General features: G+C 39.9%; 1 protein-coding gene across 1 annotated transcript; it reads left to right on the top strand.

The window, feature by feature from the left end:
• Positions 1-948: 948 nt before the first annotated feature.
• cdc34a (cell division cycle 34 homolog a) lies at positions 949-16,546 on the top strand. Its single transcript, XM_083887406.1, has 5 exons — positions 949-1,406; positions 8,975-9,061; positions 9,716-9,813; positions 13,250-13,384; positions 13,489-16,546. Exons 1-5 carry the CDS (start codon positions 1,224-1,226, stop codon positions 13,706-13,708), a joined length of 723 nt encoding a protein of 240 aa, XP_083743532.1. The 5' UTR covers positions 949-1,223; the 3' UTR covers positions 13,709-16,546.
• The last annotated feature ends 554 nt before the right edge of the window (positions 16,547-17,100 follow it).

Genomic DNA, 17,100 nt, shown 5'->3' with positions numbered 1-17,100 from the left:
AAATGTCCACAAATGATCCCAAAATGTCCATGAAGAGAAAGGTCGATGCAGATGGAAGGCAGTTTCAAGAAAGATGGGAAGGTGAATACATGTTTGTGCTTCAAGGAGAAAAAATGGTGTTTTGAGGCCGTGTCGGTCGTCAAAGAGTACAATCTATGTCTGCATTTTGACACCAAACAAGGAGCCATGTATGCCAAAGTTAACCTTGAAGGAAAACAACAGATTATCAAAGAATTAAAAGGCAAACTGCGATCGCAGCAGAATGTGTTCTCAAAAGCCATAACCTAAAAACTGACACCCCTGGTCTACCCTTTTATCATCCACATGAGGGTCGTTGCTGCCAATCCCAACGGACATAGGGCGAAAGGTGGGGTACACTCTGGACAGGTCACCAGTTCCATTTGCATAATCCTCAAATGTGCATGTTTTTGGACTGTGGGAGAAAACTGGAGGACCTGGAGAAAACCCTCACACATGCGCAGAGAAAACTCCATACAGAAAGGCCCATGTTCCGAACAGGCCCAGGCGGCCATTTCCTGAAAAAAAAGATATGTGGTCACACTGTGTAGTTTTCATGTGGGGAGACAGATTCAGTAGATTCACAATGTATGATAAACGTGTTAGTTATTTTCTTCAGAAACTGTTTAAAAAAAGCAAAAGCTTGGAATTTAGTCAACGAGGAAGTCGGCCTATTCCCGCTATCATGATACACTTGAACACACACAAAATATCACAAAAGTGACAATATAAAAACAGCACAAATGTATAAAAACAAACATATTAGAAGTATATTAAATGTCTGCCACACAGGCCCTTTAATTAAACCCACTGCAATAGAACTACATTTTCAAACCATTGACTACATATTGAAAGCTGCTACCGGAAACCGACTCGATGTGTCAGTGTCGACTTCACGGCAGTAGGCTGAGATGGTAGTGTGAACTGAAGCTACACCGGATTGTTCACAACAACAGAGGCGAGCGCACCAGTCCTGACTAAATAAAGCTCCGTCGCAGTTGTTCGGTCGTGTTTCGGTGCCACACCGTCGGAAAACGAACGTTAGCGCGCTCTTGTGATAGGGTTTTGCGATAGGATTTCGTTGTTCCAGTTACGGCTTTTGTTTGTACCGAGCTATCTTTGTCCCCCATTCGCAGGCACAGCGACGGCGGCTGTGGTGGTGGTGTAGCTGGTAAAGATAGACATAAAACACATCGTTGTGGAATATGGCTCAGCATGGGCATCATGTAGCCAGTTCACAAAAAGCCCTAATGCTGGAGATGAAAAGTCTTCAAGACGAGCCGGTGGAAGGGTTCAAGATAACTTTGGTGGACGAGTCGGACATGTACAACTGGGAAGTGGCGATATTCGGACCCCCGAACACACACTACGAGGGTGGTTATTTTAAGGTAAGTACAGCTAATGTTAGCTAGCAGTCGGTCTATTGTTCTTAAGCTGGTTGAATTAGCCTACATTCAAGTAATTTACTCATAAAGGACTTAGCAGTGGTTAACCTTTTAGCATTTCCCACGAACGATAAATAAGAGCAAATAACGTTAACGTGACAATTGTGCAGTCGTGTCCCTTTTACATTGTCAAACAGCCTCCCCTTCTTTGTTCAACTTTAAATCGATTCAACTTAATCGTGAGTTTGCTATGGGACGATATGTGGTTTTATCGCGATAAAAAAGGGCAGTATCAACCTTGGTGAATTTCCATTGTCGGGATAATAATTCAAGGGGAAATTGTTCATATTCCACGTGAGTGACTTGTAAATGTTGTTTAACTGGTGCCATCTATGTGGATATTTCACAAACTTGAGATTTTGAAAAATGTTCACTGAAACTTTTTTTTGTAACATAACATTTTAAAATCCTATGTAAATATATGTTATTCATGTTAATTCATACACTTTCTCTGCTTCCTTAAGTGTATATTTGCTTAGAATGAGCATTAGGGCTTTCTGGGAACTGGCTAAATATGAACATGCATCTGATCTGTATTTATGTGCTTTTCCTAAGCTTTCAGAAAATGCACATAAATATGGAAAAACATAATACATTCACCTGCATGTCTCTGTATGAATGTTTTCTGAAAGCTAACAAAGATTGACCAAATGAATGTAGAATACTGACAGAAGTGTAAAAGCATGTAGTTTTGTGTGTAAAGCCTGCCCCACACTGGAGGAGCGAGAAACATCTAAAAAATTGTGGATAAAACGGTGGCTGAAAAGACGAAATCGGCTTGGCTTGTACAAGTTATGGTTCGAAACAAATTACGCAGCATCCGTTTTCTGGTCACCTCGCTGTCATTGGTTATTGTGGGGTTCTGCTCATGCCCCAATCTTTGCTTTTATATCGGGAAGACTGATGTGTCCGATGATGTTGAAATCGTGTCTGTTCACCCCTCACGCTACAGGATCATTTGGCCAAATAACCTGTTCAAATCAGCCTAAAATCGGAAGGCATCCACAATTGTTGGAAGGGCCAGATCAGGACTGAAACCTGGCCAATTTATTCTCTAGAATGGGGCAGGCATCGTAGAGACCAATTCTTTTAGCCCATGGCTTACTTTTATCCAAGTTAAGAGCAGTGTTTCATTGCAACAGTAAGTGTTACAACTTGTGCTAATATGAAGCAGAAGGTTGTTGGCACAACTGCCTTTTAATGCTTTAATGTTACTCGAATTAGACAAGCCTATTATCTAACCATTTCAGTCATTTTCTTGAAGGTTGATCAGTGCAAATCAGCAGTAAGCAAAATCAAAGGAAACCATAGATGCAGGAAATAGACAGATATACAATGAGTATCAAAAAGAGAACTGTTGACATAACAGTGATCTGTCTCGTCTGTTGGAACTGCTGTCTCGTCGTAGTTGGAACTGCTCCCCTGAGGAAGGTGTTTTAGACTTCTATGATCCACAAACGATGTCTACAAGTGCAATTACATTTTTACTGTCAAAACAACATTCCTTATTGTTGACAGTAAAGTTTAATGTAACCTAACCCAACAGTTTAGTTTGTATATTATTAATTCTGTCAAACTTCCTCCGTTGAGAGTTAAAATATAGTATTTGTGTAATTATTTATATAGTTTTTTCTTCTTTGTGAACAAAATACTTGTTAGTTACAGGCATTTTAGCTACTTCTATATTCAGTTCACCAATGGCTGTGACTCACAACCTGTTAACCACAAGATGTTTATGTTTTTAACATAATGGCTGTAGATGCTACGTAACACTCTCTGAATTCCCCATTAGTGACACACCTACATTGTAAATATGGAAAATGCGTTTGTTGCTACCCCAGTGAGCCTCCAGGTGATTGGTCTTCAACGTGAATGAGTTGCAACTTCAGATATTGCAAAACACAGAGGTTTTTAGTTCACCCAAACTTTGAGTGCGTTACTATTGTTGTGATTCATAATATAATCTGCTGTGGTATATTAGATTTGTATTTAAAAAAAAAACATTAGTAGAAACTTAATTCTGCTTCACATCTACCATAGCTTGTACATCAAACAATTGATAATGAGCTTTAATTAAGGTGATGTAGAAAGAGATGAAAACACATGATCTGAAAGATTCAACTTTTTAGTAGAGCAGCCAACAATAATTACAACTCAAATTTTGTTCTAAAAGTGTCACATGTTTTTTTTGTCATTGGCTCATAATGTTGAGCCCTGTGCCTCAGTGTTTGTTGCATTTGTTGTTTCAGTAATGGCTCCTTGTGTTCAGACTATCCAGTATCTCAGTTTAACTGTGCAGTGCTTTGTGATTCCGGTTCTTGAGAAGCCTGCTCATTTTGCCGCTGGTCTTTTTTTGAGCCTGTGAAAACAGGCCGGCACAGAGCCATGGCTAGGCTACCGTTGACAGTGTTCTCTGTGGGTGCTGTGCACAGGATTCCTTTGTCGGGCCAGGAATGCACAACCTGGCTGTGAAATCCACCGCATGGTTGTGAGTCATTGTTTTGTGTTGGGTTTCCATCCAACCTGTTTGCCATGTGCCTTCGAACAAGTAAGACAAACATGCTGTTATGACCAGGTTACACAAACAACCAAGCAGTTACAACAAGATGCAGCCGCCTGTTCATCAGACACAGGGCAGGTAATGATGTCACATGAAACCTGGCTGAGTCAGGTATTAATATCTCATGGGTGTTGCTCTCACAGTCACACCATGATGAATACGTTATGACTGCAGACACATCGAGTACTGACACATACGGACATGTCATTCATTCAACATTAGATGCCTGTCCCTGATACACTGGTAAACACAGCCTATAGATTCTGATGCTGACATTCACTTGTTTGGTTCTGAGACATTTCCTAGAATGGAATCCACTGTGTGGATGCTCTCTGCTTTGTCTAATATGGTAATCCTCCAGTTTGTTTGTTTGAGCCATGGTCTGGGCTCAACCTACACGTTTTACTTCACATGACATTAAGTAGCCATTTAATTTTTCTTTCATATCTGTGCAAAATTAACACTACAATCTTCAAAAAAACAAACTAAACTAAAATGCATATTTTGCATTATGTATAGTGCAACACAGCAGCACTTCTATGAGGTCATCTGCTTGTGTTTCACTGAGTGTCTTGTGGTGACGCACAACAGAAACTCCTCTGTGTTGTGACACTGGGCTGAGGTGTACTGCTGTGAAAACGCCTGGGGTCTGTGAAGCTGAAGTGTTGCTGTGCCGCACCTGGATGTTTAATTTAGATTTTAGTTGCTTCTTCTCATTATAGAAATTGGTTCTCTTGCATATCAATGTCCGGTGTTTATTCTTCCACGTCTTTGGAACAAACATGACAAAGGGAGGTGTCGCCCTTCCCTTCAGTTCTGGCCTGGGCCTTGCTATCTTTTTTTATTTAGCCCTTGGCAGATCAGAGTTGTGTTGAGCAGCTGACTCTGGTTTGTGCCTGCTTTCTTTCACCCTTGCATGCAGGCTACATAATTTCCACAGACTCTGATGTTAGCCTTGCAGTAATAGTGCAGGAGACTATAGAGGTAAAAGGACCTAAACAGGCTGTAGAGGACTTGTCTGGGCCGGGCCTGGCTGAGCTGCTTGGAGTCAGGTTTCCCCCCCTCTGGCTGTGACAGAGAAACAAGAGCAGGGTTGAGTGGAAAAAGAAAATGTGCAAATAGCCTGATCAAGAGCACTCACAACCCTTCGTTGCATGAAATGCGGGGGTCCTGTACTGAGCAGAGGTGAACAAGTTCTGAAGACCTAACCTTGAGTGTATTAACATGGCTGCAAATGTTGGCTGATCGTCTGAATTATCCATGTGTTACAGTTGCAGAGGAATCAGTTTGTAACTTAACACTGCTATGAAGTTGATACCGGAGAATGGAGAGCAGAATGATTTCCCCCCCCTGTCTTTTCAGGTCTTTACACTGACCTGGTTTACTTTACCTTGCTGTCGTTTTCCGCAGAGTAGACATGTTCGCTATCATTCCCATTATCTTTCAAGGCAGCTTTGTAACGTCACAGAAAGTCGAAGAAAGATCCTGTATTCGCAAGTGTTGGATCACAAGCATGGCAGATAGACTGCACTTCATTTTACGAGTTCCTCGGAGTGAATCGCATTTTAACTATGCTTTGTGATTATGAAGCATGACGGGAAAAGACAGTAGCAGCATTTCTCATCAAATTTTCTGCAGATCATACTGTGTGAAGATCTTGATTGAGTTTGGTGAACCATTTTTTTTCACCCACTATTTTTTGATCCTTGAGGGCTGTGAATGCTTAGTGGGGGGAAAGTTAGCACTGGACTTTGTATGTCAAAATGTGACTATACAATATACATGGTAAATGGCTTTTCTAGTCTAGTCTTTCATACCCGTTTACATGCTGCTGGCACAGCCATCAAGATCAACATCGGGTTAAGTGTCTTGTCCAAGGATACATTGGCATGTAGACTAGCCAAATCGAACCCACAACCTTCAAGTTGAAAGATGACTTGCTCTACCACTGACAGCCCAGACAGAAGCTTGTATAAAAAAAGCAGCTTTCTGTAAACTTGAAAGTGACTGAGCTGATTTTGAGCTCTTAAAACCACTCTCCAGTTTCCTCTTCCTCTTCCTCCTCCTCCTGCTCTAATTTCTTCACCCGTGTCTGCTCGAGTTTGATGACACAAGCCACTCGCTGCTGCAAAGCAAATGAGCTAACCAAGTCTTTCTTTAGGCCTCTGTTGATCATCTCTAAAACCAACACATTCATCCTCTGCATCCCCACTATGGGGTTGTTGATTTTATGCTACGGTTTTTTATGATGTTTTTCTTTTTTGGTTTTATATGATATTTGATTACAGAGTTCTATTTAGGCTATAAAAACAATATTTTGACTCCATTATAGCATTAATCTATGGCTATGGTAACGCACCTGAAATGCATATCACACTTTACACTGGGCAAGTGCATGCCGGTGAAAACAAGAAGCTGATTCTCTCCTCTACAGGCGTTTGCTTGCTTTCAGAAAATGACTAAAGACAATAGTGTAAAGTAAGAACGAGGGTTTCTGTTATGATACTCAAAAAGAGGTGAAATTGAAACCAAAATTAAGTATCAACGGAGATTTTGGTTCACAGCTAATCGATGCGAATCAATCAGGAATTGAATGTGGCTAAGTCCAACATTATTCATTTTCATGGGTCTTTGGTATTGTAGATAGCAGACATGTTTGGAGCAAATTTTATATGTTTTTAAAATAAAATGGAGTGATATACAGTCAGACACACAGGAACACAATAAACATTTTTTTTTATAGCAGACGTTAAATGCATAGATCTCCAAACAGCAGGCTACAGAATGAAAATAGACGGTTTAAAACTTTCAAATATAATTAGAGGTTTAGAATGTTGGGTTCATTTATGTGTGCATCACCATAGAGATGGGTGGCTCTGGTGGTTTGCTTTCCATTGTTGAATGGGGTATAGGTTTTCTTCCATTTATGTTCATCTCTTTGTTTCCGAGATAGCTTACACAGATTTGGATGACAGTGGTGAGCCGATGTTTTGGGAGTTTTTTCCCCTTTATCTTATAATGAGGACAACCATAAACCACTTTGTTTGTTGAAATATTGTTATAGGTTTGTGCTTGTCAGTTCTTTCTTTGCATCCCTTCCATCCCATATTGAATTAAAGCAAGTAGTTTCACAGGTTAATACTTCTTTGTTTTTACCAAGTTCTCAGCTGGTAGACAAGTATGATGTAGGCAAGACAAACTCTCACTCTTTCAGCCTGCTCCTTCTCTCTGTCCTCCTCTCCCTTTCTAGCCGTTGTGCTGTTGCCAGCCTGTGATGTGTACAGTGTTGGCTTGAACCCCGCAATCTGAAGGGCCACCGGTTTTTGGCAAAGTCAGCCAGACCCTGGGATTTCGTACTTTCCTACAGGCGACATTCTCTCAGGGCTGAGTCAGTGTTTCCTCCCCAGTCAGATTTTTACATGGTGAGAACATGTTTACTCTCTTGGTTGCAAATCAGGAATCCTCATGGAGAAATGCATCCAGTACAACAAATGTTGATCTTGCTCTGGAGGTCAGGACATACTGACTCACTTTCAGGAGAACATGCAGCTCTAACAACCAAAGTGGACAGCAGAACATTCAGTGACTAGTAAGAGTTATTATGCACAGCTGGCATTAGATACTACAGAAAGGGTAAAAAGCTTATAGTCTTATTTTTAGAGCACAACCCTATCATGATTGCAAGTGAACCCCCTCCCACTACATCCCTGCTCCCATGCATTCAACATGCCCCCCCCCCCCGCCAACTACCTGATGGTACACTGTGGCGAAGACCAGCTGACCATGCCAAATCAGCAAATGTGAGAAAGAACAGGCGGTGGGTGGGTGGGGGATAGGTGGGGGGGATTCATGCTGTGAGTGACGTGCATCTGTGTAATCAGTGCATTTGGTGTCCTAACAGATAGTAGACATTTGTATGTGCGTGAGAGTGTCAGTGTTGTGCTTTCAGGGTCATGGTGTATAATAGCAGACCATGGGAGTGAGTAGTGGATTGTTTTGGGTTGCAGTGACAGCTGGAGAGGACAAACCCCCATGATGTCCTTATCCCATCCTCGACACACACACACACACACACACACACACACACACACACACACACACACACACACACACACACACACACACACACACACACACACACACACACACACACACACACACACACACACACACACACACACACACTCCACCTACCCTCACCCACTGACTGGTGTTTCTCTAAGCTCCACACACTTAGCAGCTGAATGCACCACGAGCCTCCCTCCCTCTCTCCACACAATATTACGTTACACTATCATTAGCTCCTCCACGATCAGCTATACCTAAGTAGGGTTCACCATGACGATACAGCTACTATTTTTAAGTGTCTTTCAGGATCTATTGAATAAGGCTGCAATTGGCATAAATCTGGTGATGTGATAAATATCCCGATACAGGGGTGACTGAGCTGTACATGGGACAGATAGACAGAGATAGATACCCCACTACAAACATGCATCAATGGAAACAGAAGAGTAATGTGGTGGGGACTCTTTTTTTGGGCATTTGTATATAATCACTTTTTTCTATTTTTGTTTTATTCCTTTGGTTACTGAGTAGATGTATATGTAATTGTCAATTTTTCTTAGTTTGTATGTCAATCTGTATATTGAGATTTTGTTTGCTCTGACCATATTGTATGATAAGTAATATTTATATGAGCTCTAAGGGACAAATACAATTTAAAAATAAAATACCAATGTTATATTTGTTAACATTATTTTAACAAATACTTCTGTGTTTAAATTATTTGCAGCAGCCTCTAGTTAAAACGTCACTCTTTTCTATTATATTCTTCCTTTTAGTAAGAGTTTAGAGCGAAGTAGCCATGACTCAACATGAATCTGCTGGCAAGGGAGAAGTAGTTCAACTGCCATCCTATTACATTACTATTTCTCTTCTACACTCCCAGGCTCGGATCAAGTTCCCTGTCGACTACCCATACTCTCCACCTGCTTTCCGCTTCCTCACCAAAATGTGGCACCCCAACATCTATGAGGTAACCGACAATTGGGAAATACCCAATGACAGTCAATTAAATGTTCCATATTGTTCTTTAGTAGTGTGTGTCAAATGTTGTATTGTATGCTTTTGTAGCTGAATGCACCAGTTGTTTTAAAGTGCCCCTCTTGTGGAAACTGATTGATTCCACAGTTCAGCAGTATATTTTAACACAGTCACAGTCTCTAAGAGCAACAGTGCCAATAAACTAAAAATCAAGGAAAGTTTTGGCTGTATCGCAAATGGAGGGACAGTAAAGGAAAGGACAGAGAATACATCGAGATCATCAGGTGCTTTGATGTGATGACACAGCACTCTTCACGCTTCAGTGGGGGGTTTCACTGTAACAGGTACACGGAGTACCAGCAATAATTTCCTCACCAAAATGTGGCACCCCAACATCTATGAGGTAACTGACAATTGGGAAATACCTGTTAAAACTAGCAGCAGCTTCTCACTGTCTTTGTTAACAGAAGTGTTTCCTTGTTTGTGTTTGGAATTTTTCTTCTGTTGTCAAATCACTTTTAATTTACAGCATTTTTCCATACCTGCCTTTTAACATCTTGCACACTACACTATATATCTATATATCTGCTATAGCTCAAATATTGCCTCAACTGGTTGTTGTTTTCTCTCCTTCCTGCATTCCCAGAATGGCGATGTGTGTATTTCTATTTTGCACCCACCAGTGGACGACCCACAGAGCGGCGAGCTGCCTTCAGAGAGGTGGAACCCCACGCAGAATGTCAGGTACACAACAGAACACTCTATGTATATGGGTCAATGACGTATAAGGTTTTTTGATAGGTAAATTTAAAAATATGATAATTATTAATTTCAATTGCAATTGGTCAAAGCTTTACAATGTCATGTGTACATGCATAGATGTTAAAATCATAAATTGCGACATTTTGGTGGTTTTTTACGTAAATGAATTGGTCATTACCCTCCAAAATGTCATGTGGTGCGACCGTCAATCATCTTAAAAATTTATTAATTTAATCAACATATTTAACCTTTTTTCATAAGTTCTTAGTAATATGATGTGTCTAGAAACTAATTATTTGGATTTCTGTTGAATTGTCATACATACTGATATAATCCTCATTCTGATAAAGTCAAGTTCACCATTTTGTATGTAGTTTGCACGCTTATTTTTTCTGTAAAATGCATAAAAATGATGCAAATGTAAACAAAATGCCACTAACTTCAGCTAACCCAATCAGTGATTAAGTTTCTGCCACAAAAAGAAGGCATCGCTTTTTTTATTTTACTACAGTTATTGCTATTCATGGTCGCACCACATGATGGTTGGTCGCACCAAATGATGAAACCAGCTTAAATCTCTTAAAAATCAATAGAATAAGAGACAATAATTTGCATGGAATCTAATAGACAAGCAGACAAACAGATTTTATTCATTTAAATTTTTAAAACATTTTATTTAATTTCAAATTTTATTCACAACACATTAACTTTCATTGAAATTCTTTTAAAAACGGTTCATGTATATTTATGTAAACATTTCACTAATCAGTAAGGAACAAGATGAATTCAAACACATCAAACTTGAAGACATCAAACTGTTCATACTGTAGAACTTTTCATCAGGAAACAGTTTGTCATCAGTCAGACATCAAAGCACATTATTGATGTCATCATGGTACTATCTGTTATGAAGTTTGTATCACCTTGTTTCAATGACTCTTGTACGATCATGAGAACATGTATGCTTTATCGGTTTACAACCTGCTAAGAAGTGTGAGAAATAAAAACCCTCAAGTTCTCACCGTACTAGTTCCGGTTGCCCTTCCCATCGGGGAGTTTATCGAGCTGTAGTAGGCAGTTTGGTAAAAGTCTGGACAGTTGTAAACCGATAAAGCACACAGGTCCTGATGATAATACAAGAGCATCAAAACAATGTTATACAAACTTCTATAACAGAGTCATTGTCATCAAAACTGTGCTTTGATGTCCGACTTTGATGTCTGACTGATGACAAACTGCAGTTCAAAAACACTTGACAACTGCTTGCTTTCTCTGCTGAAAGTGTTCTCTTTGCTTGAGAGCGGCATCTGTTGAAATAGATTAAAAAAAAATAAAAAAAAATTTAGAAATGAGGACATAATGGCAAAATGACATGCTCCAAATACTTTTTCTTTATTTTTTTTCAATATTATCAATAAGGATTTAACATAAAGCATTGTTTCTGCAATTCAGGAAAAAATGAAGAAAAAGTGCAATTTTATCTTTTAAATAATATAACAATTTACTACCTTTATTATATATAAACCATCTAAATGATATTAAAACACAAAAACTTCCTTTAAAATAAGTATACAACTCATTGAAAGCTAGCTGCAATGGTCGCACCACATGATATTTTCATATTCAATCAAAATTTACAGGCATAGAGTTAGACACCTAAACAAAACCAGCTATTTTCTCGCGATAGGTCACAATGACATTTATGATCAAATTATGAATTTGTTAAAATAAATCAATATTTATCATCTTTTTGAGGTCATACCACATGACATCCAGATTTGGAAACTATCTACCAGACATTTTAAAAGCAGTTTTTTTAAAAGATGAGAGAGAGTTACAAACCTGCTAACTGCTTCTGTGGGTCCTCTGCAAAATTGTTGGTGATATAACTTCCTGTCTTGGGTGGCTTTCAAGATTAAAGCTCCAAAATGGTGATTTCTTCATGGTCGCACCACATGATATTTCATAAAATGGACATACTCGGACAAAGTTTACTTGCGTATATAAGGGGGAAATATCACTACAAGATCATTGTAATTCTACATGAGGTTACAAAACACTTTAGAAGTTACGCCAGATAGGGCAGAAAATAAATTTGAATAGATTTAGATTAATTTTTAACAAATATCCAAAACTGGATGCATGCCCGGACGGTCGCACCGCATGATATTTTTACCCTTTCAGTAGCAAAACAAATGAAATGCCTTATGATTTTTTGAAACATTTAAGTGGTTACAGGGAAGTAAATATATATGGCATATTTTAGTTTTGTAGAATATATTTTCAACAAGAAAAAATGCAGTTGGACAGTATATTTAGGCGTCACGTCATTGACCCATATGCGCCTGTCAATTTAGAATGATTCTGATTCACAAACCTGAGTTTTGGCCTTATTTTCAATTAACTGTACTTTTATATAGTGTGTACTACTACTGTAGTGTATACCTGTGGGAGATTTAGCCTTTTTAATGTAGTCTGGTCTGAACCTCAAGCATCTAGCATACTTTTTTTCCCCCAACACATCAAATAGGATTTTAATTGATGCGTTTCTCCTGCCTTCCAGTATCATCTTTTTGTGAAATGACAGTCAATTAAATGTTCCATATTGTTCTTTAGTAGCATGTGTCAAATATTGTATTGTATGCTTTTGTAGCTGAATGCACCAGTTGTTTTAAAGTGCCCCTCTTGTAGAAACTGATTGATTCCACAGTTCAGCAGTACATTTTTTAACACAGTCACAGTCTCTAAGAGCAACAGTGCCAATAAACTAAAAATCAAGGAAAGTTTTGGCTCCTCTTCATGGATGTAACATAAAGCCAGACAAGCATTTGAAGCCCTCGCCTCCCAACCAACATGCTGCAGGAGAAATGCGACAAAAAATCCATACACTATGTATAATTCATACCCTTTTATTTCAGATATTTAGTTGACACACATTTCTTCAGCATCCACAGCTTACCGCTCACCATACATTGCTCTCTGCTTTTTAAAGCCTTTGTTGATGCACAAACTGTCACAGTTGAAGAGAGGTGTGCACCACAATCATGGGTTCATTTGTTGCCCAAAATTTGAGCAAAAAACAAAAACAAGTAGTCCAACATTTTTGCCTGAAGAAAGAGAAATACATTGACTGGTCAGTAGATGTTTGATTTGTGTTTGAGTAATTTATGGACATATTTTTTGTTGACTTGAGCTCTTGGAGCTAAAATCAGATGTGTCAGTTGTGTAGGCTGCCCCTCTGACCCTGACCTCCACATAACTCCTTCCTCCTCCCTGTCTCTCTTTCCCCATATGTCCTTCCTTTCCTTCTCTGTGCACGTCATTGTCCTTCATTCTCAACCTTCCTCGTTTGTCTTACCCACTCTGTTTCCTTTTCTCCCCATATAATTGTCTTCCATTTTGGGACGTCTCTTCTCAGGACCATTCTGCTCAGCGTGATCTCTCTGCTGAACGAGCCCAACACCTTCTCCCCGGCCAACGTAGACGCATCGGTCATGTATCGCAAATGGAGGGACAGTAAAGGAAAGGACAGAGAATACATCGAGATCATCAGGTGCTTTGATGTGATGACGCAGCACTCTTCACGCTTCAGTGGGGGGGTTCACTGTAACAGGTACACGGAGCACCAGCAATAATTTCTGTCTTTCCTTCTCACAGGAAGCAAGTGCTAGCCACCAAAGCCGATGCAGAGCGAGACGGCGTCAAAGTTCCCATCACACTGGACGAGTACTGCGTCCGCACCCAAGTCCCACCCACAGATGACGGCTCCAACCTCTTATATGATGACTACTATGATGATGAGGAGCTGGATGACGACGAGGACGACAACGAAGACTTTTGTTATGACGAGGACGACTCTGGCACTGAGGACTCCTGACCTCATGTCTCTGTGACGTCAACTCCCCAAACCCCTGACCAATTCCTGTCCTCACACCCCCCCCTTCTTCTATGATGGACCGAACTTTAAGTCCATCATCATCCTCACTTAGCACAGGCCCCACTGTCCACTCTCTGTTTCATATGCAGTCACAGTATGCACACTAAAACTCAGTGCATCAAAGAAAGAAAGCTCCAGAGTTGCTTTGTTGGTTTCTATCATGTTTTCTTTTAGTCTTTTATTTTGTTTTCTAGGTAGAGGTTACACACATGATAACAACAGCAGCAGCAGGTAAACTTACAGACTTCCACATCTGTTCTTGTGACTTGTTTAAATTCCCATAAAATAGTTTCTTTTTTCTTTTCTTCCTCTGGCTTTCAGAGAGTTGTGCATTATGTTTTGGCCGTGGAATAGTCACTTCATCAACTGGTCAGATCAGATTATAGTGAAACATGTATAGAGCATTTGCAAAGGAATCTAATTTAGACAAATTATACTGTGTGTGTGTGTGTAGGTGTGCTTGGGTGCTTGTGTGTCCACATGTTTTGAAAAGCTGAGTCATGTTCAACCTCTGAGCCATGTGTGCATGACCTCCAGTTACCAGGCCGTTGGAAGCCCTGCCATGCCTCACCTCTGACAGACAGTGTTGGAGCCCAGAGGCTCGTGCTGCTTGTAAAAAAACTAAAGCTGTTCACTATGCCTTGTGCCTTCCCTGATACCGCCTTTGTTTTTTTGCATTTCCAGTAGCCAGACAAACAAAAGCAAGAGAGAGAGAGGAGATGTTCAGGCTCACAAGGACTCAGGTGTTAACTTTGTAATCCCCCTCTGATGAAGTTTGTCCAGGTTGCGACAATCATCGTAAGAACGATATGATTGATATGAAGAGTTACTACAAACGTAGGTCATGTTCGCTCAGACGTCATCTACAGACTGCCACACTGTCTTCATCACACAAGCACATGCGACTAGTGGCCTGGATGTGTTCACTAACAGACACAAGAGCCTGCTGCTGCTCATGAAATCGTATGTACTGTATTTAAGAAAAAAAAAAAAAGAACTATGCAGTCATTGCTATAGACTGTATTTATATAAAATGGACATAGTCTTTTAGTTGCAAAAATAACTTCTATTTTGAAGCCTCAAGATGCTTGATTTGTCTGGCACCACAGGAGTTTTCGGCACTGGAAGTTCTCGCGTTGGTGTCCACTCCTGTAAAGTGCTTTATCGTCTATTTTCTTCTAAATGGGAACATATTAAAAAAAATGAATATCATGTTATGTTGAAGAGCTGAATCTAGTGTTTGAGACCATTAACTCCTCAGGAAAATGTTCACTAACATTATAAATCAAGGGAGAAGTAGACTCATGTTTCCATCAACTTCTATTCAAATGGGCTTCTTTTTGCAACAATTGGAGTGGCCCCCTGGTGGCTAAGAAGACTATGTCCATTTGAGTTAATGCAGTGTATGGTCAGTGCTTGAATTTCCTCATTATGCAGTGCTTCATTTGTGTGGCAGAGAAGCTGAGCCTCAACTCCTGCTTGATTTTAACGAGCTGACGGTGACACGGTGTACCTGTTTCATGTTTGCCACTGGTGGTTCCAGAGTGGATTCCAGTTGTTCCACCGGAGCAGGAAGAGGAAAGAACACCGAGATTGTATGCTGGCCTTCACTGAGCACCCCCCCCCCCTCAGTGGAGGCCCTGTGTACAGGCAGCACTTTCACTGCTGCTCTCAAATGTTTGAAAGGGCCCCACCTGAATCAGTATGAATGATTCAGAAGAATGAAAATAGCCTGATGGATCTCTGTGTTGTCAGAGAACTTCTTTGTAACTGCCGGGAGTGTTCTGTTGCACACTCAAACGACACATCAGTACCACCCCAGCAGTATTTCAGACCCAATTCTCAACATCACTGAAACCATGTTTCCGTTTTGCGTGTGTGTGTGTGTGTGTGCGCAAGTGTATGTGATCATTGAGTGAATATTAAGACATGCTGCGATATTGGGTAGAAGAGGGATAAAAATGGGAAGGGATTGAGATGATGGTTGATGTTTGAGCATGAGCGGGAGAATGTGGTTCTTCACTAGCATGCTGTCAATGACATGTTTGTGGTTTTAGATCTGCTATAAGAGTCGGGATTATGTCCAGGGACAGATGTTTGCAATTTTATCTAAAGCTGTTGCATTGTGAATGGGCTGAGGGTCGTCTGTTTATTATGGGATTATTTTAACTGTTTTTGATGTCATCTGTTTTTTTTTTTCATTATTATTATTTCCAAATTGTGGTGTGTGCTGCAATTTTTGTCTTAGGTGTATTAAATGCTAAGAATAATGACCCGATTTGTTAAAAACCCATTGAAGATGAAAATCAATACTAACTGATTACATACAACACAACCACATTTCCGCAGCACTCTAATCAGTGAATGTTCCCAGCCCTTGTTAGCCCTGAATGCTCACAAATGAGTTGTGTTACTCGGTGATGACTGATGTCTGTTCTACAGCCTGTGAATGACTCTCCTCACTCAGTTTTGATGTTTTTGGGTGAATGGGATTCAAGTTTTTCCTCTTTGATTGTCGAACCACTGTTATTTTATTTTTTATCACCTACTCCCAGTTCTCTGTGCTCTGATTGGTAGCATCACTGAGGGGAAACAAACCTACATTTCTTTACAAAAAACAATAACAACCACCTCAGGAAAATACACAACCAACCAATCCACCACCAACAAACAAATACTTTTTTTTTTTTCCAACTGAGAGAATCTGACCCCGGGGAGTCTCACTATTTGGCTTCTAAGGACCGTTTACAATCCCTTCATATGCACATGTGGACATTTTGACGATCACTTGATGAATTTTCTTGTTTATATTTTCTTTTTTTCTTATGGTTTGTAAATCTTTAAATATTTAAACTCTGAAATAAAGATCTTTATAAGATATGGATTGTTTTTTTTTTTATGATTGAGTTTGAGTTTGAGAGATTTTTAAGGTCTCACCGCTCTTTTGTTCTCTGTTCTCTTCCAGACGCTGGAACAGTGTGAGTGAATTTACTGAGTGAAACTCAGGGTGAACTCTGAGATGTAAGACCTGCATTCTTCCTTTTCACTTCCTGGTTTTTTAACAAAAACTAGAAGTAGTTAAAATGTGAGGGAAGTGCATGATGAGACATGTACCCAGTAGATACCCTGCAAGAGTCAGAGGGTGGTGGTGACTTTAAAGGATTTCCTGATACTTCCCATTTTGTTTAATTTTGTTGAGTTTAAGGAATAACTTCTCTGAAAGCTCATGTGTCATTGTTTTGTCTTGTCTTTTGCTTTTTCTCTTGACAGTTCTTAATCAGAAGACTTGGAGGAAACCAAGGTAAGATGTTGCTGTGTTCACTGACGTCTGT

This window comes from Microchirus variegatus (assembly GCF_963457635.1).
Source record: "Microchirus variegatus genome assembly, chromosome: 4".
Lineage (NCBI taxonomy): Eukaryota > Metazoa > Chordata > Actinopteri > Pleuronectiformes > Soleidae > Microchirus > Microchirus variegatus.
The sequence above is the reverse complement of the archived record's forward strand: the minus strand, read 5'-3'. Positions and strand labels throughout refer to the sequence as shown.

Bases quoted from the DNA above. Each gene is read 5' to 3' on its own strand.
- cdc34a (XM_083887406.1), top strand. From the start codon at position 1,224: ATGGCTCAGCATGGGCATCATGTAGCCAGTTCACAAAAAGCCCTAATG. The intron at 9,062-9,715 runs GTAACCGACAAT...CTGCATTCCCAG, and splicing joins GGCACCCCAACATCTATGAG to AATGGCGATGTGTGTATTTC. The intron at 13,385-13,488 runs GTGCTTTGATGT...TCCTTCTCACAG, and splicing joins GAATACATCGAGATCATCAG to GAAGCAAGTGCTAGCCACCA.